At 44.1% G+C, this 22814-nt stretch overlaps 1 protein-coding gene across 1 annotated transcript; it reads right to left on the reverse strand.

The window, feature by feature from the left end:
* Nucleotides 1–2674: 2674 nt before the first annotated feature.
* LOC145800610 (uncharacterized) lies at nucleotides 2675–3244 on the reverse strand. Its single transcript, XM_082890318.1, has one exon. The coding sequence runs from the start codon at nucleotides 3242–3244 to the stop codon at nucleotides 2675–2677; it is 570 nt and encodes a 189-aa protein (XP_082746444.1).
* Nucleotides 3245–22814: the final 19570 nt, after the last annotated feature.

Raw genomic sequence — 22814 nt, forward strand, 5'->3', positions numbered from 1 at the left:
AGCTTAAGAAAACACGTGTAAACTTGTAAAACAAGGTGAATTCAAGATCATTTCCCAAAATCAAAGCCCCAAAGCATGCCAATTGTGCACACTTAAACTTGAGATGTTGAAAACATAACATGCATGTAATTTCTTGACTTCAAAGCTTTCAAAACATGATCAAACAAGGTAAAATGGTATAAAACTTGATGACTCTCCAAAACCAAGCTATGATCAATGCATGCATGTGAGAATTCTTCAAAATCCAACTCTAAATGTAAGAGAATTTGCATGCGTGTATGGTAATCTTCTTAATTCTCCTTCCCCAGCTTAATTCTTGTTCTAATTCCTCTTGAATTCATGTATTATGTCTCAATTACACAAGTAAAGGCTTAAATCCTTACCTCACTCTTGACTTAGGCTCTAGCTTGCTATATATTTAAGCTTCCAAGCCAATTCTCTTAATTCTCTAGCAAATTCCTTCCAATCTCAAGTTTTAATCTCACATCCCTCTTGGTCTCTTCTTCCTCTCTCTCACGTTTGCTTGTTTGTGTAGTCTCAAAGATGTGATGAAGAAAAGAGATGAGTTGAGGCATATATGAGCCTTCTATAGGCTTGATTAGAGAGTTCAACTAAAGCTAATAAAATGGATATTAATTATTCTAATTTAATCATTCCGAATCGAATTTCAATTAAACCTACCATAAAAATCTAAAAGTCCCAAATAACATAAAAATCTAGTCACTTCCATGATCGGATGCCAATAAGGCCTTCAATTCGTAGAACAAAACAGAAACATGAACAGATCTTTCTATAGTAGACATATATGAACACAAATAATGCAACATATATGCAATTAATTCAGAATTTCATCTCAATTACTTATTAGGTATATTTAATCATGAATTATCCGTTAATCATAGGCCGGGGTTGTTACACTGGTGTTTAGCTTTAACTTACTGGCATTGAAGACATTTAGACACATATACTGTAATTTTTCGTTTCATATTAGGCCACCAATAACTTTATTTCAAATCTTGACACATCTTATTGTTGCCCGGATGCATTACAAACATTGACTTGTGGGCTTTATCCAAAATTCTTTTCTTTAAATTAGAGATGTTCAGAACACACAATCTGTTTTGGAATTTCAACGCTTCACTCTCTACACTAAACCTCGGTCTCGAATTTGTTTCAAACTCATCAATTATCTTCTTGAAGAACTCATCCTCACTTTGTTTTTGTTTGATCTCATCAATTATTACCAATTTAGCTGAAATGGTGATTATCAATCTGCCCGACTCATGTAATATCACTTCAATTTCGAATTTCTCAAAATCTTTTAGCACTTCTTCTTGGTTAGTAAGCAAATAAGCTAAGTTCCCCGTTGACTTTCTACTCAAAGCATTGGCTACAGTGTTGGCTTTACCCGGGTGATACTGAATTTGGAGATCATAATCTTTTATCTGTTCGAGCCATCTTCTCTGCCACTTGTTCAGTTCTTTTGGGGTAAAATAGTACTGTAGACTTTTGTGATCTGTATAAACCTCGCATTTTACCCGATACAAGTAATGCCGCCAAATTTCAAAGCAAACACAATTACAACCAACACCAGGTCATGCGTTGGGCAGTTCTTTTCATGCGGTCTTAGAGGCATATGCAATTACTCTTCCATTCAGAATTAATACATAACCCCATCCTTGTAAGAAGCATCATCACAAAATTTTCCGTACCTGAAGGCAATGTCAAAACTGGTGCAGTAGTCAATCTTGTCTTCAATTCTTGGAAGGCAGATTCCCTTTCATTATTCCATTCAAACGGTTGTCCCTTGCGAGTAAGTTAGGTGACCTGTACATATCTTGGAGAAGTCTTTTACAAGCCGTCTGTAATACCTAGCTAAGCCCATAAAACTCCGGACTTCCATTACATTTGTCGGTGTGGACCAGTTCACAATTGCCTCTATCTTCTGTGGGTCTACAGATATTATGTCTCTGTTGATGACATGTCCTATGAAAACAACCTCATCCAACCAAAATTCACATTTCTTTAGTTTGGCAAATAATTTCTTTTCTCTAAGTGTTTGCAAGACAGTTCTCAGACGTTTTTCATGTTTAATTCTACTCTTTGAATATATCAGAATATCATTAATAAAAATCATAACAAACTCATTAAGGTAGGATTTAAAAATTCGGTTCATAAGATCTATAAATGCTGCAGGAGCATTAGTCACTCCAAATTGCATTACAAGAAATTCTTAGTGACCATACCTTGTTCTGAATGCGGTTTCCTGAACATCTTCTGCTTTCATCTTCGACTAGTGGTACGCAGATCTCAAATCAATTTTTAAAAATACTTATGATCCTTTCAACTGATCAAACAAATCATCAATATGGGGCAAAGGGTATTTATTTTTTATCGTTACCTTAGTCAATTCCCGATAGTCAATGCATGAGCGTAAAGTTCCGTATTTCTTCTTCATAAATAAAACCAGTGCGCCACATGGTAAAGTGCTTAGTCAGATAAACCCTTTATCAAGCAAGTCTTGCAATTGTTCTTTTAATTCTTTCATTTCAATGGTAGACATTATGTAAGGAGTTTTGGAGATAGGTTGGGTGCCCAATGCAACATCAATAGTAAACTCGATTTCTTTGTCAACCAATTCTCCTGGCAATTCATTTGGAAATACATCCGAAAATTATCTAACAACAAGAATACTATCTATTTCAACATTCATAGATTGCATAGTCAAGATACTATACAAGTAACCCTGACACCCCTTCCTAAACTTGTCATGTCCTGGATGCACTACATCATCACCAACAAACACAAACTCATCATGTCCTGGCTGTCTAAACAAAACCCGTTTTGTTACACAGTTAATGGTGGCACAGTAGTTAGACAACCAATCCATACCTAGAATTACATCAAAGTGTCCAATGTCTAAGCGTAGCAAATCCAAATATAAAGTAGCACTGCGAATACGCATACCACAAATACGATACACAGATGTACATAAGATAGATTCCCCAGATGGAGCAGATATACATAACAAATATGGCAATGACTCTAGGGATCTATTCAATCTAGATGCAAATGTAGCAGACAAAAAGGAATGTGTTGATCCGGAATCAATTAACACAAAAGCATCTTGATTACATATAGAAATAATACCTGAGACGACAGCTTCTATGTTATGCGTGTCACCTGGGACAAGTACAAAGACTCCCCTTTGTCTCATTGTCTCTTTAATAGTAGCAAGCCTCATAGTATTTCCTCGACTTTGGGATGGATCCAGTAGAACTAACAGCTAGTTTTCTACTTCTCTGAGAAAAAGCCCTATCTCTTACTTTTCCAGTCAATTGGTGATTTACTCTAATTGGCCGTATTAGTTTCAAACATTAAAGCCCGATCCAACACATCAATGTAAGTAGGCAGTTTTAATACATTCACTCTTTCTTTAATATCATTGCGTAGATTACCCACAAATTTCCTTGCCTTCTTATAGTTGGTGTCAACCATATGCAGTGCAAACCTGGCCAATTCTGTAAACTTTGCCTCGTATTCTACCACAGTCAGATTGCCTTGTTTAAGCCCCTCAAATTCAACCACTTTTCTATCACTGGCACATTGCGAAAAGTATTTGTCGTAGAAGATCTCCAAAAATCGTGCCCAATCAATACCCTTGTTATTTTCACGGATTAACATCCACCACCTTCTTGCTTCATCTTCAAGTGTAAATGTTGACAACTATACTTTCTCTGCGTCGAGGCATGGAAATGCTTCAAATAGCTTTTCTATGCCAAGGACCCAAGCCTCTGCATTCAATGGATCCACTCCCCCGTAGAATGTTAGCGGTTTTATCTTTTTAAACTCCTTGGTAAGAGCTGTTGTTTGGTCAGCATTTTGGAAATCTTGAATAGGCTGTATCGGGAGTGAGGGTGGTGGTTATTGCCACTATTGTTGCCATTGTTGTTGTTGCCTCAATGTTTTTGCCATGTCCTGGATCAACCTTTCTATTCTATCTAGTCTGGCAGTGGAGAATTCCTCTAACTCATCGGTTCTTGTTCTCACAATTATCTAATGAGACTTGCATTACATTTCATACAAAAACCATGTACATAATATCCATAGACAGAAAGAGCACGCATAAACAGATTGGCAACAATTCATACATCACGTGGTTACACATTTCAGAACACAATAACATATTCTTAATGCATTCAAGCATATATTTATCATATGAATGCAACTTAAGTCCTTTCTAGACACTCTATTGCTCATTTGGACAAGTATGTGAGTTATTAACTCGTACTCTAATACCACTTTGTCATGACCCGAATCAGCAACAATAGATTAGGATCATAACTGGCCAGTAATCATAAGATTACCTATAACATTAGACAGAAATCAAATCATAATTAATAATAGCGGCCAAAAGCGGAAGCAAAATGTAAATCATTGTTCAATGAGTTGTGCATATATGGTAAAATAAAAACCTTTCACACATATAATAACTCACACATCACATACTGTGGGAGTCGGATAATTGGAATAATCAGAAACGTACTCTAGAAGATAGACTTTACACGGCTCTACCCTGCACGATAAGGATGCTGAATATAATAGATAGGCCGAATGGATACTGAGCTATGGAACCGAGTAATAAAAAGGATAATGAGTGACAAGTGGGCATGGCCACGAGGCCCAGGAAACAAGTATAAATAAAAGAACAACAGACTAAGAGAGGTGGGTGAGAATTATTGTGCTTAACTTAGAATACAAGCATTCTTGAGGGTTGATTCTTACTTGTCTGTCGGAGTGCTAATTCCGGCATCCCCGACCGGAGTGTTTATTCCTTTTCAGGTGACCAGAAGAGGATCATGAGCGTTCTCCAGGATCAGAAGAGTATTTCCAAACCACTTCTCCACAATTGGGGCCGTCTGTGGGAATACTCAAGCACATCCATGTCGAGCGTGACAGAAGATCCTCCGACAATCACTGTCGACCCTATACCGCAAGATGAAACCACTCCAACAAACTTGCTTGGAACAGAGACTGTCCCCGCAAGATGTGCCTTGAATTTCGCCTCACCCTCGACTTCGGAGCACGAGACAATGCAGGCGATCATGGAACAAACAAAGCAAAATGAACAGTGGTTGGAGAACATGATCGCTGAAAACGAATGACTTCGTGAAGATTTGGCCTTGGAAATGGTGAAGTCCAAGCAAGCTGCGCGCCTAAATTCGGAACGATCTCCGAAGGCAGGTGGGCGACAACCTCGAGCACAACAAGACATTGATAGCGACTCCGACTCTTTATCCCCGGAGCCCAGGAAGAAGGGACGACATGAAACCACCAGTTCTTCCGAAGAAAATCCCCGCACAATGCACAAGGGAAGAAGGAACAGTTCGGATGAAGACCAACACGATTCCTTCGTACGACGGATTGCAAAGGCTGTGCTACCCAAGAAATTCAAAGCACCATCGTTCACCTTGTACAACGGCAAATCAAACCCCACCGACCACATCCGCTACTACAAGCAGGCCATGACATTGCATGCAGACGACGAGGCCCTCATGTGCCGAATATTTCCCAACAGTTTGGGACCATTGGCGGTCAGGTGGTATTATAAACTGGAGCCGACTTCAATTAAAACCTTCTACCAACTACAGAAATCCTTCAGGGCCAGATTCATCACCAACGAAGTCTAGCCAAAGCAAGCCGACTCTCTCTGGGCAATGCAAATCCTACCAGGAGAAACACCAAGAGCATATTCGGCGCGATATTGGGAATGCTTTAATCTTGTTGATGACGCTTGCAACGACTCTATGGCCATCACCGCCTTCAAAATGGGATTACACCCAGATAGTGCCCTCCACAGTTCCTTGACTAGAAGACCCCCCAAAACAGTTTGGGGGTTGATGAAGAATGTAGAGGAATACTGCAAAGTGGAAGATGACACCTTACAGGTTAAGGCCAGACACGTGGCCAACAAAACAGCCCCTTTCGAAATCACTCAACCAATAAGTTCCGCACCACCTCAGAGCCCTGGACCACGACAGCGGGCTAAACGAGACAAGAGACAGGATTCTCGCCGATCTAGCGATCAATGCTCACACCAAGCAAATGAGCAACTGCAGGTCAATAATAGGCACACAAAGCGCGCCAACATGAAATATATGGAGCTGTCAGAGCCAATCAGCTTGATTATGTCCAAAATCCAACATCTTTCATTCTTCAAATGGTCGTCCAAGATGGTGGGACCTCCTGACACGAGAAGGCGGGACAGGCATTGTGAATATCACAAAGATCACGGTCTTGACACAGACAGTTGCTATGCCTTGAAAGACCACCTTGAGGAATTGGTGCAAGATGGTCGGCTCCAGCAACATGTCCGGAAGAGCACAATCAAAACTGTCGCCCTTCGACAGGAGTCACCTCCCTTCGGCGTTATTCATATGATATATAGCCTTCCAATGCCACGAACCATACACGCAATTCATTCAGCCCCCCAGACGCAATGCACACAAACGAAACAGGCCCAAGAAGCTCCGAGCATTACCTTCGACGATTCCGATCTTATCGGCATAACGCTCTCCCATATTGATCCATTGGTCATTGAACTACACGTGAACCGATTTACTGTTGAACGCGTCCTCATAGACCAGGGCAGCACTTCGGAGGTCATGTATTACAAGACCTTCATCAAACTTGGTCTCAACGAATCAGACCTATCTCCGGCTCCTCATCCATTATTCGGCTTCAACGCAAATCCGGAGTACCCGTTAGGGAAAATCACATTACTCGTTCAGGCGGGCTCCCAAACGGTGGATGTGGAATTCTTGGTCGTCAAGCTCCCTTCGCCGTATAACCTCATCATGGGGCGAACTTGGTTACATACTACTCAGGCCGTGCCAAGCACCTATCATCAGCTGCTACGCTTTCCGACCGAACACGGCGTTGAGCAAATTCGTGGTTCCCGGCAATCCGGACAAGCATGCTATCTCCTTTCTGGAAAGACACCAACGGAGACGCAGGCTAACTCCATTGAAGTGTCGAAGCGTGAGAGTCTCGACGATGTCGAACGGCTCCCTGACGAAAAGCCACGAAAGCTCTAGGCGATACCAGCAGCAGCTTCCCAAGATGAATGCTTAACGCGTCCAGCTACGCCGCTACACGTCGGGAAAGTTGCTCCTGAAGGTATTTCTGGATGATAGGAGGCCAGTTGATGGAAAGTTAGGCATGCGGCCCTGCTCCTAACGCATTTGCGCAAATTCTATCATTAAACCCGACCTATGGGGAATGATATTGGTTCTGAATGGCTCACCATGTACACTTTTCACTTCTATAATGCAAAGATTCCTGTTTACTCACTGCGCAATCCAGTTCAAAAGTGTTCCAAATAAAGCCTCCGGATTCGGAGCCCCATCGGTGCATGACGTCTTTGGGCCGATAAAGCCTTCGGATTCGGAGCGCCCTTCGTGGATGTCACGATTGACCAAAAAAAAAAAAAGTCTCCGGATTCGGAGCCCCATCGGCGCATAACGTCTTTGGGCCGATAAAGCCTCCGGATTCGGAGCGCCCTTCGTGGATATCATGATTGGCCAAATAAAGTCTCCGGATTCAGAGCTCCATCGGCGCATGACGTCTTTGGGCCGATAAAGCCTTCGGATTTGGAGCGCCCTTCGTGGATGTCACGATTGGCCAAAAAAAAAAGTCTCCAGATTCGGAGCCCCACCGGTGCATGACGTCTTTGGGCTGATAAAGCCTCCGGATTCGAAGCGCCCTTCGTGGATATCACGATTGGCTAAATAAAGTCTCCGGATTTGGAGCCCCATCGGCGCATGACGTCTTTGGGCCGATAAAGCCTCCGGATTCGGAGCGCCCTTAGTGGATATCACGATTGGCCAAAAAAAAAGTCTCCGGATTCGGAGCCCCATCGGCACATGACGTCTTTGGGCCGATAAAGCCTCCGGATTCGGAGCGCCCTTTGTGGATGTCACAACTGGCCAAAAAAAAAAGTCTCCGGATTTGGAGCCCCATCGGCGCATGACGTCTTTGGGCCAATAAACCCTCCAGATTCAGAGCGCCCTTCGTGGATGAAAACATTTACACGTCAAAGCAGGGATATATAGGTTGAACCAGTACAACCCCATGAACAAGACAAAATGTTCCAGCATTCAAAATAAGATGCTTAATTCAGCATACAAAAATTCAGAATGAGACAAACTTTTAGAATGAAACATTTTATTCGATAAATTAGTAATTACAAAAGAACGCAATCTGCGTTCAAAACATTACAATGTCTATTCTCATACGGCGTTGTGTTGATACAAGCGGCAGCCCTGAATCAACGTCCGCTGATCAGAGAACACCCGCAACTTGAAATGCTTTGATCTGACCGCGCTTGAATCCACGATTCACAACGACGATATAATCACCCTTGAGGCAGGGACCTTTGGCACCATAGACAACATCAAGGACAAGATCCAAGACAAGAAAGGAATTCCCTACGAGAGTAGCAATGCTCAATGGTCGCGGCGCTACGTCGCCCTCATTTCTTGGTCGCGATTGCGAAGAACTTCGCCATTGCTGTTTTTCCCGTAGAGGTGATCCGCTTTGACGACTTAGAGGCTGACGTTTTTCCCATTTTTTGAACGCCCTACCTCCTGCGCAAATGGATTCTCTACTGCGATCCATTGCAATGTCAAGCTCAGCCAGAGTCCGAGCTTCTCCTCTGCTGCTGAAGAAAAACTCCATTCAACATTCACACCTATCTAACCCCACGCAACAAAATCATTTTAAATCAAGTCTGAGCACAGTAAGCGAAGTCACTGGAGTGAAAAGCCTGAGGCGATTTATTTCTAAAATCCTTGCAGTGGCCTCGAGGCGATTTCATTAACATTGAACTCCAAAAGACGGACGCCGAGCGATTTTGGCCGTGGCCACTCCATGTACCAATCTTTGGCCTTTTTGTTTTTGGGGTTAAAATAGCCTAATTATATAAACAACAATTATAGATGGGCTGACTGTCTTCGGATTCGGAGCCCCTGGTGCATGACAACTTTGGGCCGGTTAAGCCTCCGAATTCAGAACCTCATCGACGCAACTGACCTTACGTGACACACCAAAAATATATTTAGTGAAAAATGCTCATGACAAGCCGGCATATAACCGTTCGGAACTAAAATGCCTAGTTAACTCGAGACGGTCAATGTTTATACAATGAAATGCATGCAAACACGTGTATGCCGAATGAAATTTACAAAGAAATATTTAAAATAGAACGTTTTATTCAATCAGGCAATAATTACATAGTTATGAATGCGATCTGCGTTCGAACGTTACATTGAATATTTTTATACGGCGTCGCCCTCATCCTCACTCTGCTTGACTTCAAAGGAAGAAAACGGAAAATGGTTACGTTGGTACAGTGGCAATGCCGAATCGACCCTCGCTGCTCGGAGAGTATCCTCGGCCTGAAGCGCCTTAATCCAACCATGCTTAAATCCACGATTTTCGCATCGGCAAACTTCCTCGGCGAGCTTTTCGTTGGTCTTCTGTATCCCTACTTTTCAGCTATCGTGGAAGCCTTTTTCATAGGCCCTCCCCTTCGCGGATTCCATCGTGAACATGCTCGCCGTATCGCGATCGGCAAGTGCAGTATTGATAAGCCGCTGGGTGACCCTTTCTTCCACGATTGGGTTAGCCTGTCCGACGGGTGGTACCTGAACGACCTTGGCCCTCCCTAGCTCACGCTCAGCCGATTCCAGGCGAGCCTCCAAGCTTCGGATGCGTTCATCCCTCTTCTCTATTTCTTGGCGGGAAGTACGGAGACGCATGCCGATTTCGTAAGCGGTATAGAGCCCCTTTAACGTACCGTGAACGCCTTCATGAAACACTTCGAAGTCCTGTCGACCTACCATCAACTGCTGAACCTCGGGAGGAAAAATCTGTCGAGCAAATTCGACTGCCACACTTGAATCTCGAACGATTGAGTCCGCATCTGTCATGGGCCTATTCCCCACAAAGGCTGCAAAACTCAATGGGCGCGGGTTCTCACCGGGGTCCCTTCCAGAACAGGGTTGCGGGGATTTGCCCTATGGCTCCTTGTCCCTCCTGGGCGACCTACTTCGACGACGAGGAGATTGACGTATCTCCCAATCCCTCGAAATCCTACCTCCCGAGCGCGAAGGTTCGCCACTTCGATTTATGTCTCCTCCCAGCTCGGCTAGCATCCTTGCTTCCCTTTTGCTGTTAAAGAAGAGTCTATTCGGCATTCGCACTTGTTTATTCTTCGTCAAAGACCTGGACTGAGTTGCTCACTGAGCACTTAAATAGGACCTTCATTTATAGATTCCTTACGAGGGCAGCGCCTCCAAGGCAATCTCATTAATATCGAAACCTCAACAACCCGAAGCTGACCGAGTCGTGCCCTCATCAAATACATCAGGCAGTCTTAACTTCCGCAAGGGCAAATTCATGAAGCAGCTGGGGCAAGACCAAATTCATCAATCTATTCGGCTTGAGTGCTGCAGCCGCTTCACGAATACACTCGTCAATATTGTACTATTCGGCGTGTCAAATTCATGAAGCAGTTGGGGCAAGACCGGATTCATCAATCTATTCAGCTTGAGTGCCGCAGTCATTTCATGAATACACTCGTCAATATTGTCCTATTCGGCGTCTCAAATTCATGAAGCAGCTGGGGCAAGGGCAGATTCATCAATCTATCCAGCTTCAGTGCCACAACCACTTCACAAATACACTCGTCAATATTGTCCTATTCGGCGTCTCAAATTCGTGAAGCAACTGAGGCAAGGGCAGATTCATCAATCTATTCGGCTTAAGTGCCGCAGCCGTTTCACGAATACACTAGTCAATATTGTACTATTCGGCGTCTCAAATTCATGAAGCAGCTGGGACAATGGCAGATTCAACAATCTATCTGGCTTCAGTGCCGCAGCCGCTTCACGAATACACTCGTCAATATTGTACTATTCAGCGTTTCAAATTCATGAACCAGTTGGGGCAAGACCGGATTTATCAATCTATTCAACTTGAGTGCCGCAGCCGCTTCACGAATACACTCGTCAATATTGTCCTATTCGGCACAAAGAGTCGATTTACTTCTTCGGATAAATTGCGATTAAACTAATATAATGGCCAAGATTACATTGTTATCCAAAGTAGTGGAAGGCAAAACCTTTCATTAATATAAAAAACTATGTACAAGTAACAGTGAAACGGGAAGGAAATTTTCATTAATAAATTGAGCTCAGATAGTAACTAATTTATACATGAAAATTACCTTGAATCGACTAAACAAAAACATACATTAAAATTAAAGATACTTGATAGAACTAGAATGTCTCCTAGATCAATCCTCGGGATAAGACTCAAGTGGCTCAACGTCCACTTGCTCGTATGGAATTGGCAAGGCCAATGTAATTCCAGTGGCAGCAAGGGCTCTGAGCCACCCATGTTTGAATCCCCGATTCTCGAATTTGGGGACCTCATCTACGTATTCTTTCAAGGCGGCGCTCTTTCCAACTTCTAGCACCGTAGAAGCTATAGATTCGGCTTTTTCCTTGGCTGCCTTCAATTCTTCTAACTCGGCCTCTACCTTGGAAAGCGCCCCCTGGGCTAACTTGAGCGACTCCTCGCTCGCGTTCGCCCTATCCTCGGCTTCGGATCTGAGCTGGTCAACAGTCCGAGCCCTCTCCTTTTTAGCTTCGGCTCGAGCACTTTCCATTGCGGCCCTCATCCCCTTGAACTCGGCCCTGCTTCTTTCACCTTTTGCTTCAAACTTTAAGCGACCAATTCTTTCAATGGCATTACGCTGCTGATGGCCTAGTTCAGCTATCCTTCCAACCGTCTGCAAAACAAGTTTGGATCTCCACATCAAGCAACATCGCATGCAAACCAAACCAAATGGGCAAAAAAGAAAGTATCGTATACATACCAGAAGGGCCGACCGGGCAGCGAACGCTATTGTTACCAAATTCGGCTCTTCTCGAAATGTGGCTTTGTTAGCCGATAGCGAAACCGAGACGGCCAAGCTCAACGCCACGGCTGGATCCTTCATGGCAGATGCGTCAGAGGAGATTGGCGTGTCTTTGATCTTCGATTGAACAACGAAAGGGACAACCACGTCGGATTCCTCTAAGCGAGGCCGTTTGTCAGCAGGGCTATCCTTTGAGCCGGCCTCTCCCTCGGCGGAACGCTTTTCGCCCCGCTCTTCTGAAACCAGCCGTTCTTCCGTAACCTGCTGTTCAGCCCCCTCCTTCTCGGCCACAACAACTTGCACTGTTTCTTCTCCAGTAACTGGTTGTAAGGACTCAACCGGGGCAGGCTCAAAACGAGCGGCCTAGGCTTTCTTTCGAGCGGCCATTCGCTCGACATTTCTTTTTCTCGCCATCTGTGTAAGATTCTCCCCAGCCATGCCTTCTGAAAAAGTACTGGGAAGATCGCCCAAGTTTGTAAAAATATCTCTGAAGGAAAACTTCGCTCGACCCGAAGTGGACGGTGAGTTAAGCTGGTTAAGACCGGCTGCCTCAAATGCTGATTTCAAAGCTTCGTCGACCTCTTCGGCCTTGGCGCCGAACTCGCTCAATAATTCGGCATCTACCTCGACAACCGGCTCTAAGCTTTGCTCCGAATTAGAAGCTTCGAGACCAATTTGCCTAAGGATGTTGAAACTGGGGAAGACAAGAGCTGTAAGTTGTTGTTCGCCGGTTGGGATCGGGATGTCGTCTGCGGCCGAGAACGTAGTGTAGGTAGGCTCGTACCGTAGGAGAATATGAGCAGCCCTCCCTTGCTTCTGTACGTTTGGACAGCCAAAGTACTTTAGTACAGTTTTAATTTCCGCAAGAACTGTGTCGTTAGCCGAAGTCAAAATCTTCTTCAAATTATTGCCTGCAAGAACAAAGGGTAAGGTTTGGAGAAAGAGCCACATAAAAGAAAGATCAAGAAACAAGGAGTTACACGGCAACCTGGTTCATCCCTCCATCTGGGAATAGGGTCTAGGCGATCTTCGCCTTCGCCGAACTCCCAGTTGCCTCGGACATTAACCATTACATCGTCAACTCGCTTGCCATAGCTGGCAAGCATCGTTACCAAATGATGGTCGGTGTCCTTGGCCCTGAGAAAGTAACGCCCGAGCCGACTGAAGGATTTGGCTAAAGCATAGCAGTGCCGAATCGCCGAAATACCAAGGTTAATCCTGAGACGCCGGTTGAACTCTACGATTCCCATTACGATTCGAAAAAAATTCACATTGGGTTGCGAAGGAACCAAATTCCAATTGGGGAGGACGGCCCTGAGAAATGGGTGTAGGGAAAGCGAACTCTGCCCTCCGCAATAGACAGAAGAGGGAAGACGATTATATTTTGGTCGTCCCTCTCCATATCAAGGGTATTGTCCGTTACCAGAGAAAGATGGATATCCTCAGGGATAGAAAAATGTCTTCGGAACCCAGAAATTTGACCCTCGGAAAAGAGGTCTTTCAAATGCTTAGCCATTCTAAAAAGGACCCAATGATATTTTGAATCAAAAATAAAAGCGGAAAATAGGATTGCAAGGAGAAGAGAAGAAAACTTACGATAGGCAAAGGAGATAAGGAGAGAACGGATAGGAGTTGCAGAAAACGCGTCGAAGAAGAGATATCGACTGGTAGTCCAGGAGGTTCAAATATTCAAAAAAGCATATTTTCGAAGGGACTTGAGATTCAAATCGTAATAAATGCAAGAGAAGCACGAATGGGGTGGGAATTTGTTTCAAACTCATCAATTATCTTTTTGAAGAACTCATCCTCACTTTGTTTTTGTTTGATCTCATCAATTATTACCGATTTAGCTGAAATGGTGATTATCAATCTGCCCGACTCATGTAATATCACTTCAATTTCGGATTTCTCAAAATCTTTTAGCACTTCTTCTTGGTCAGTAAACAAATAAGCTAAGTTCCCCGTTGACTTTCTGCTCAAAGCATTGGCTACGATGTTGGCTTTACCCAGGTGATACTGAATTTGGAGATCATAATCGTTTATCAGTTCGAGTCATCTTCTTTGCCACTTGTACAGTTCTTTTGGGGTAAAAAAGTACTTTGGACTTTTGTGATCTGTATAAACCTCGCATTTACCCCATACAAGTAATGCCGCCAAATTTTCAACGCAAACACAATTATAACCAACTCCAGGTCATGCGTTGGGTAGTTCTTTTCATGCGGTCTTAGAGGCATAGGCAATTACTCTTCCATTCAACATTAATACACAACCCCACCCTTGTAAGAAGCATCATCACAAAATTTTCCGTACCTGACGGCAATGCCAAAACTGGTGCAGTAGTCAATCTTGTCTTCAATTCTTGGAAGGCAGATTCCCTTTCATTATTCCATTCAAACGGTTGTCCCTTGTGAGTAAGTTAGGTGAGCGGTACATATCTTGGAGAAGTCTTTTACAAACCGTCTGTAATCCCTAGCTAAGCCCATAAAACGCCGGACTTCCACTACATTTGTCGGTGTAGACCAGTTCACAATTGCCTCTATCTTCTGTGGGTCTACAGATATTATGTCTCTGTTGATGACATGTCCTCTGAAAACAACCTCATCCAACCAAAATTCACATTTCTTCAGTTTGGCAAATAATTTCTTTTCTCTAAGTGTTTGCAAGACAGTTCTCAGATGTTTTTCATGTTCAATTCTACTCTTTGAATATATCAGAATATCATTAATAAAAATCATAACAAACTCGTTAAGGTAGGATTTAAAAATTCGGTTCATAAGATCTATAAATGCTGTAGGTGCATTAGTCACTCCAAATGGCATTACAAGAAATTCATAGTGACCATACCTTGTTCTGAATGCGGTTTCCTCAACATCTTCTGCTTTCATCTTCAACTAGTGGTACCCGAATCTCAAATCAATTTTTAAAAATACTTATGATCCTTGCAACTAATCAAACAAATCATCAATATGGGGCAAAGGGTATTTATCTTTTATCGTTACCTTATTCAATTCCCGATAGTCAATGCATAAACGTAAAGTTCCGTCTTTCTTCTTCATAAATAAAACCAGTGCACCACATGGTAAAGTGCTTAGTCAGATAAACCCTTTATCAAGCAAGTCTTGCAACTGTTCTTTTAATTCTTTCATTTCAATGGTAGACATTCTGTAAGGAGTTTGGGAGATAGGTTGGGTGCCCAATGCAACATCAATAGTAAACTCGATTTCTTTGTCAACCAATTCTCCTGGCAATTCATTTGGAAATACATCCGAAAATTATCTAACAACAAGAATACTATCTATTTCAACATTTATAGATTGCACAGTCAAGATACTATACAAGTAACCCTGACACCCCTTCCTAAACTTATCATGTCCTAGATGCACTACATCATCACCAACAAACACAAACTCATCATGTCCTGGCTGTCTAAACAAAACCCATTTTGTTACACAGTTAATGGTGGCACAGTAGTTAGACAACCAATCCATACCTAGAATTATATCAAAGTGTCTAATGTCCAAGAGTAACAAATCCACATATAAAGTAGCACTGCGAATACGCATACCACAAATACGATACACAGATGTACATAAGATAGATTCCCCAGATGGAGCAGATACACATAACAAATATGGCAATGACTCTAGGGATCTATTCAATCTAGATGCAAATGTAGCAGACAAAAAGGAATATGTTGATCCGGAATCAATCAACACAAAAGCATCTTGATTACATATAGAAATAATACCTGAGACGACAGCTTCTATGTTACACGTGTCACCTAGGACAAGTACAAAGACTCCCCTTTGTCTCATTGCCTCTTTAATAATAGCAGGCCTCATAGTATTTCCTCGACTTTGGGATGGATCCAGTCGAACTAACAGCTAGTTTTCTACTTCTTTGAGAAAAAGCCCTAGCTCTTACTTTTCCAGTCAGTTGGTGGTTTACTCTAATTGGCCGTATTAGTTTTAAACATTAAAGCCCGATCCAACACATCAATGTAAGTAGGCAGTTTCAATACATTCACTCTTTCTTTAATATCATTGCGTAGATTGCCCACAAATTTCCTTGCCTTCTTATAGTTGGTGTCAACCATATGCAGTGCAAACCTGGCCAATTCTGTAAACTTTGCCTCGTATTCTTCCACAGTAAGATTGCCGTGTTTAAGCCCCTCAAATTCAACCACTTTTCTATCACTGGCACATTGCGAAAAGTATTTGTCGTAGAAGATCTCCAAAAATCGTGCCCGATCAATACCCTTGTTATTTTCACGGGTTAACATCCACCACCTTCTTGCTTCATCTTCAAGTGTAAATGTTGACAACTATACTTTCTGTGCTTCGAGGCATGGAAATACTTCAAATAGCTTTTCTATGCCAAGGACCCAAGCCTCTGCATTCTATGGATCCACTCCCCCGTGGAATGTCAGCGGTTTCATCTTCTTAAACTCCTTGGTAAGAGCTGTTGTTCGGTCATCATTTTGGAATCTTGAATGGACTGTATCGGGAGTGGGGGTGGTGGTTGTTGCCACTATTGTTGCCATTGTTGTTGTTGCTTCAATGTTTCTGCCATGTCTTGGATCAACCTTTCTATTCTATCTAGTCTGGCAGTGGAGAATTCCTCTAACTCATCGGTTCTTGTTCTCATAATTATCTAATGAGACTTGCATTACATTTCATACAAAAACCATGTACATAATATCCATAGACAGAAAGAGCACGCATAAACAGATAGGCAACAATTCATACATCACGTGGTTACATATTTTAGAACACTATAACATATTCTTAATGCATTCAAGCATATATTTATCATATGAATGCAACTTAAGTCCTTTCTAGACACTCTATTGCTCATTTGGACAAGTATGTGAGTTATTAACTCGTACTCTGATACCACTTTGTCATGACCCGAATCAGCAACAATAGATTAGGATCATAACTGGCCAGTAATCATAAGATTACCTATGACATTAGACAGAAATCAAATCATAATTAATAATAGGGGGCCAAAAGCAGAAGCAAAATGTAAATCATTGTCCAATGACTTGTGCATATATGGTAAAATAAAAACCTTTCACACATATAATAACTCACACATCACATACTGTGGGAGCCGGATAATTGGAATAATCAGAAACGTACTCTAGAAGACAGACTTTACACGGCTCTACCCTGCACGATAAGGATGCCGAATATAATAGATTGGCCGAATAGATACTGAGCTATGGGGCCGAGTAAAAAAAAGGATAATGAGTGACAAGTGGGCCTGGCCACGAGGCCCAGGAAACAAGTATAAATAAAGGAACAACAGACTAACAGAGGTGGGTGAGAATTATTGTGCTTAACTTAGAATACAAGCATTCTTGAGGGTGGATTCTGACTTGTCTATCGGAGTGCTAATTCTGGCACTCTCGACCGGGGTGTTTATTCCTTTTCAGGTGACCAGAAGAGGATCGCAAGCGTTCTCCAGGATCAGAAGAGTATTTCCAAACCACTTCTCCACAATTGGCGCCGTCTGTGGGAATACTCAAGCACATCCATGGCGAGCGTGACGGAAGATCGTCCGAAAGTCACTGTTGACCCTATACCGCAAGATGAAACCGCTCCAACAAGCTTGTTTGGAACAGAGACTATCGCCGCAAGACGTGCCTTGAATTTCGCCTCACCCACAACTTCGGAGCACGAGACAATGCAGGCGATCATAGAACAAGCAAAGCAAAATAAACAAAGGTTGGAGAACATGATCGCTAAAAACGAACGACTTCATGAAGATTTGGCCTTGGAAATGGCGAAGTGCAAGCAAGCTGTGCGCCTAAATCTGGAACGATCTCCGAAGGCAGGTGGGCGACAACCTCGAGCACGACAAGACATTGATAGCGACTCCGACTCTTTATTCCCGGAGCCTAGGAAGAAGGGACGACATGAAACCACCAGTTCTTCCGAAGAAAGTCCCCATACAATGCACAAGGGAAGAAGGAACAGTTTAGACGAAGACCAACACGATCCCTTCGTATGATAGATTGTAAAGGCTATGCTACCCAAAAAATTCAAAGCACCGTCGTTCACCTTGTACGACGGCAAATCAGACCCCACCGACCACATCCGCCACTACAAGCAGGCCATGACATTGCATGCAGACGACGAGGCCCTCATGTACCGAATATTTCCCAACAGTTTGGGACCATTGGCAGTTAGGTGGTATTATAAACTGGGGCCGGCTTCGATTAAAACCTTCCACCAACTACAGAAATCCTTCAGGGCCAGATTCATCACCAACGAAGTCCAGCCAAAGCAAGCCCACTCTCTCTGGGCAATGCAAATCCTACTAGGAGAAACACTAAGAGCATATTCGGCGCAATATTGGGAATGCTTTAATCTTGTTGATGACGCTTGCAACGACTCCATGGTCATCACCGCCTTCAAAATGGGATTACACCTAGTTAGTGCCCTCCGCAGTTCCTTGACTAGAAGACCCCCCAAAATAGTTTGGGAGTTGATGAAGAAAGTAGAGGAATACTGCAAAGTGGAAGATGAAGCCTTGTGGGTTAAGGCCGGGTATGTGGCCAACAAAACGGCCCCTCTCAAAATCGCTCAACCAATAAGTTCCGCACCACCTCAGAGCCTTGAACCACGACAGTGGGCTAAACGAGACAAGAGACAGGATTCTCAACGATCCAGCGATCAATGCTCACACCAAGAAAATGAGCAACTGGAGGTCGATAACAGGCACACAAAGCGCGCCGACAAGAAATATACGGAGCTGTCAGAGCCAATCAGCTCGATTATGTCCAAAATCCAACATCTTTCGTTCTTCAAATGGTCATCCAAGATGGTGGGACCTCCTGACACGAGAAGGCGGGACAGGCATTGTGAATATCACAAAGATCACCGTCATGACACGGACAGTTGCTATGCCTTGAAAGACCACCTTGAGGAATTGGTGCAAGATGGTCAGCTCCAGCAACATGTCCGGAAGAGCACAATCAAAACTGTAGCCCTTCGGCAGGAGTCACCTCCCCTCGGCGTTATTTATATGATATATAGCCTTCCAATGCCACGAACCATACACGCAATTCATTCAGCCCCCCAGACGCAACGCACACAAACGAAACAGCCCCACGAAGCTCCGATCATTACCTTTGACGATTCTGATCTTATCGGCATAACGCTCTCCCATATTGATCCATTGGTCATTGAACTACACGTGAACCGATTTACCGTTGAACGCGTCCTCATAGACCAGGGGAGCACTTCGGAGGTCATGTATTACGAGACCTTCATCAAACTCGGCCTTAACGAATCAAACCTGTCTCCGGCTCTTCATCCATTATTCGGCTTCAATGCAAATCCGGAGTACCCGTTAGGGAAAATCACGTTACCCGTTCGAACGGGCTCCCAAACGGTGGACGTGGAATTCTTGGTCGTCAAGCTCCCTTCACCGTATAACCTCATCATGGGGCGAACTTGGTTGTATACTATTCAGGCCGTGCCAAGCACCTATCATCAGCTGCTACGCTTCCTGACCGAACGCGGCGTTGAGCAAATTCGTGGTTTCTGACAATACGGACAAGCATGCTATTTCCTTTCTGGAAAGACACCAACGGAGACGCAGGCCAACTCCATTGAAGTGTCGAAGCGTGACAGTCTCGACGATGTCGGACGGCTCCCTGATGAAAAGCCATGGAAGCTATAGGCGATACCAGCAGCAGCTTCCCAAGACGAATGCTTAACGCGTCCAGCTGCGCCGCTACATGCCGGGAAAGTTGCTCTTGAAGGTATTTCCGGATGATAGAAGGTCGGTTGATGGAAAGTTAGGCATGCAGCCCTGCTCCTAACGCACTTGCGTAAATTCTATCATTAAACCCGACCGGTGGGGAATGATATTGGTTCTAAATGGCTCACCATGTACACTTTCCACTTCGATAATGCAAAGATTCCTGTTTACTCTCTGCGCAATCCAGTTCAAAAGTGTTCCAAATAAAGCCTCCGGATTCGGAGCCCCATCGGCGCATGACGTCTTTAGGTCGATAAAGCCTCCAGATTCAGAGCGCCCTTTGTGAATATCACGATTGGCCAAATAAAGTCTCTAGATTCGCAGCCCCATCGGCGCATGACGTCTTTGGGCCGATAAAGCCTCCGGATTCGGAGCACCCTTCATGGATGTCACGATTGGCCAAAAAAAAAAGTCTTCGGATTCGGAGCCTTATCGGCGCATGACGTCTTTGGGCCGATAAAGCCTCCGGATTCGGAGCGCCCTTCATGGATGTCACGATTGGCCAAAAAAAAAAAGTCTTCGGATTCGGAGCCCCATCGGCACATGACGTCTTTGGGCCGATAAAGCCTCCGAATTCGGAGCGCCCTTCGTGGATATCACGATTGGCCAAATAAAGTCTCCGGATTCGGAGCCCCATCGGCGCATGACGTCTTTGGGCCGATAAAGCCTCCGAATTCGGAGCGCCCTTCGTGGATATCACGATTGGCCAAATAAAGTCTCCGGATTCGGAGCCCCATCGGCGCATGACGTCTTTGGGCCGATAAAGCCTCCGGATTCGGAGTGCCCTTCGTGGATATCACGATTGGCCAAAAAAAAAGTCTTCGGTTTCAGAGCCCCATCGGCACATGATGTCTTTGGGTCGTTAAAGCCTTCGGATTCGGAGTGCCCTTCGTGGATGTCACAATTGGCCAAAAAAAAAAGTCTCTGGATTCGGAGCCCTATCGGCGCATGACGTCTTTGGGCCGATAAAGCTTCCAGATTCGGAGCGCCCTTCATGGATGAAAACATTTACACATCAAAGCAGGGATATGTAGGTTGAACCAGTGCAACCCCATGAACAAGACAAAATGTTCCAGCATTCGAAATAAGATGCTTAATTTAGCATACAAAAATTCAGAATGAGACAAACTTTTAGAATGAAACATTTTATTCGATCAAATAGTAATTACATAAGAACGTAATTTGCGTTCAAAACATTACAATGTCTATTCTCATACGGCGTCGCGTTGATACAAGCGGCCGCCCCGAATCAACGCTCGCTGATCAGAGAGCACCCGCAACTTGAAATGCTTTGATCTGACCGCGCTTGAATCCACGATTCACAACGACGATATAATCACCCCTGAGGCAGGGACCTTTGGCACCATAGACAACGTCAAGGCCAAGATCCAAGACAAGAAAGGAATTCTCCACGAGAGCAGCAATTCTCAATGGTCGCGGCGCTACGTCGCCCTCATTTCTCGGTCGTGATTGCGGAGAACTTCGTCATTGCTGTTTTCCCAGTGGAGGTGATCCGCTTTGACGATTTAGAGGCTGACTTTTTTTTCATTTTTTGAACGCCCTACCTCCTGCGTGAATGGATTCTCTGCTGCGATCCATTGCAATGTCAAGCTCAGCCAGAGTTCGAGCTTCTCCTCTGCTGCTGAAGAAAAATTCCATTCAACATTCACACCTATCTAACCCCACGCAACAAAATCGTTTTAAATCGAGTCTGAGCACTGTAAGCAAAGTCACTGGAGCGAAAAGCACGAGGCGATTTATTTCTAAAATCCTTGCAGTGGCCCCGAGGCGATTTCATTAACATTGAACTCCAAAAAACGGACGTCGAGCGATATTGGCCATGGCCACTCCATGTACCAATCTTTGGCCTTTTTGTTTTTGGGGTTAGAATAGCTTAATTATATAAACAGCAATTATAGATGGGCTGACTGTCTTTGGATTCGGAGGCCTTGGTGCATGACACCTTTGGGCCGGTTAAGCCTCCAAATTCAAAACCTCATCGACGCAACTGACCTTACGTGACACGCCAAAAATATATTTAGTGAAGAATGCTCATGACAAGCCGGCATATAACCGTTCAGAACTAAAATGACTAGTTGAGCCGGTCAATGTTTATACAATGAAATGCATGCAAACACATGTGTGCCGAATGAAATTTACAAAGAAATATTTAAAATAGAACGTTTTATTCAATTAGGCAATAATTATAAAGTTATGAACGCGATCTGCGTTCGGACGTTACATTGAATATTTTTATACGGCATCCCCCTCATCCTCACTCTGCTCGACTTCAAAGGAGGAAAACGAAAAATGGTTACGTTGGTACAGTGGCAATGCCGAATTGACCCTCGCTGCTCGGAGAGTATCCTCGACCTGAAGCGCCTTAATCCAACCATGCTTAAATCCACGATTTTCGCATCGGTAAACTTCCTCGGTGAGCTTTTCGTTGGTCTTCTGTATTCTTACTTTTCGGCCATCGTGGAAGCCTTTTTCATAGGCCCTCCCCTTCGCGGATTCCATCGCGAACATGCTCGTCATATCGCGATCGGCAAGTGCGGTACTGATAAGCCGCTGGGTGACCCTTTCTTCCACGATTGGGTTAGCCTGTCCGACGGGTTGTGCCTGAATGGCCTTGGCCCTCCCTAGCTCACGCTCAGCCGATTCCAGGCGAGCCTCCAAGCTTCGGATGCGTTCACCATTTTTCTCTATTTCTCGGCGGGAAGCACGGAGACGCATGCCGATTTCGTAGGCGGTATAGAGCCCCTTCACCGCACCGTGAATGCCTTCACAAAACACTTCGAAGTCCTATCGACCTGCCATCAACTGCTGAACCTCGGGAAGAAAAATCTGTCGAGCAAATTCGACTGCCACACTCGAATCTCGAACGATCAAGTCCGCATCTGTCATGGGCCTATTCCCCATGAAGACTACAAAACTTAATGGGCGCAGGTTCTCACCGGGGTCCCTTCCAGAACGGGGTTGCGGGGATTTGCCCTGTGGCTCCTTGTCCCTCCTAGGCGACCTACTTCGACGACGAGGAGATTGACGTATC

This window comes from Camellia sinensis, chromosome 10, assembly GCF_055761805.1.
Source record: "Camellia sinensis isolate YWXY chromosome 10, ASM5576180v1, whole genome shotgun sequence".
In the NCBI taxonomy this organism is placed as follows: domain Eukaryota; kingdom Viridiplantae; phylum Streptophyta; class Magnoliopsida; order Ericales; family Theaceae; genus Camellia; species Camellia sinensis.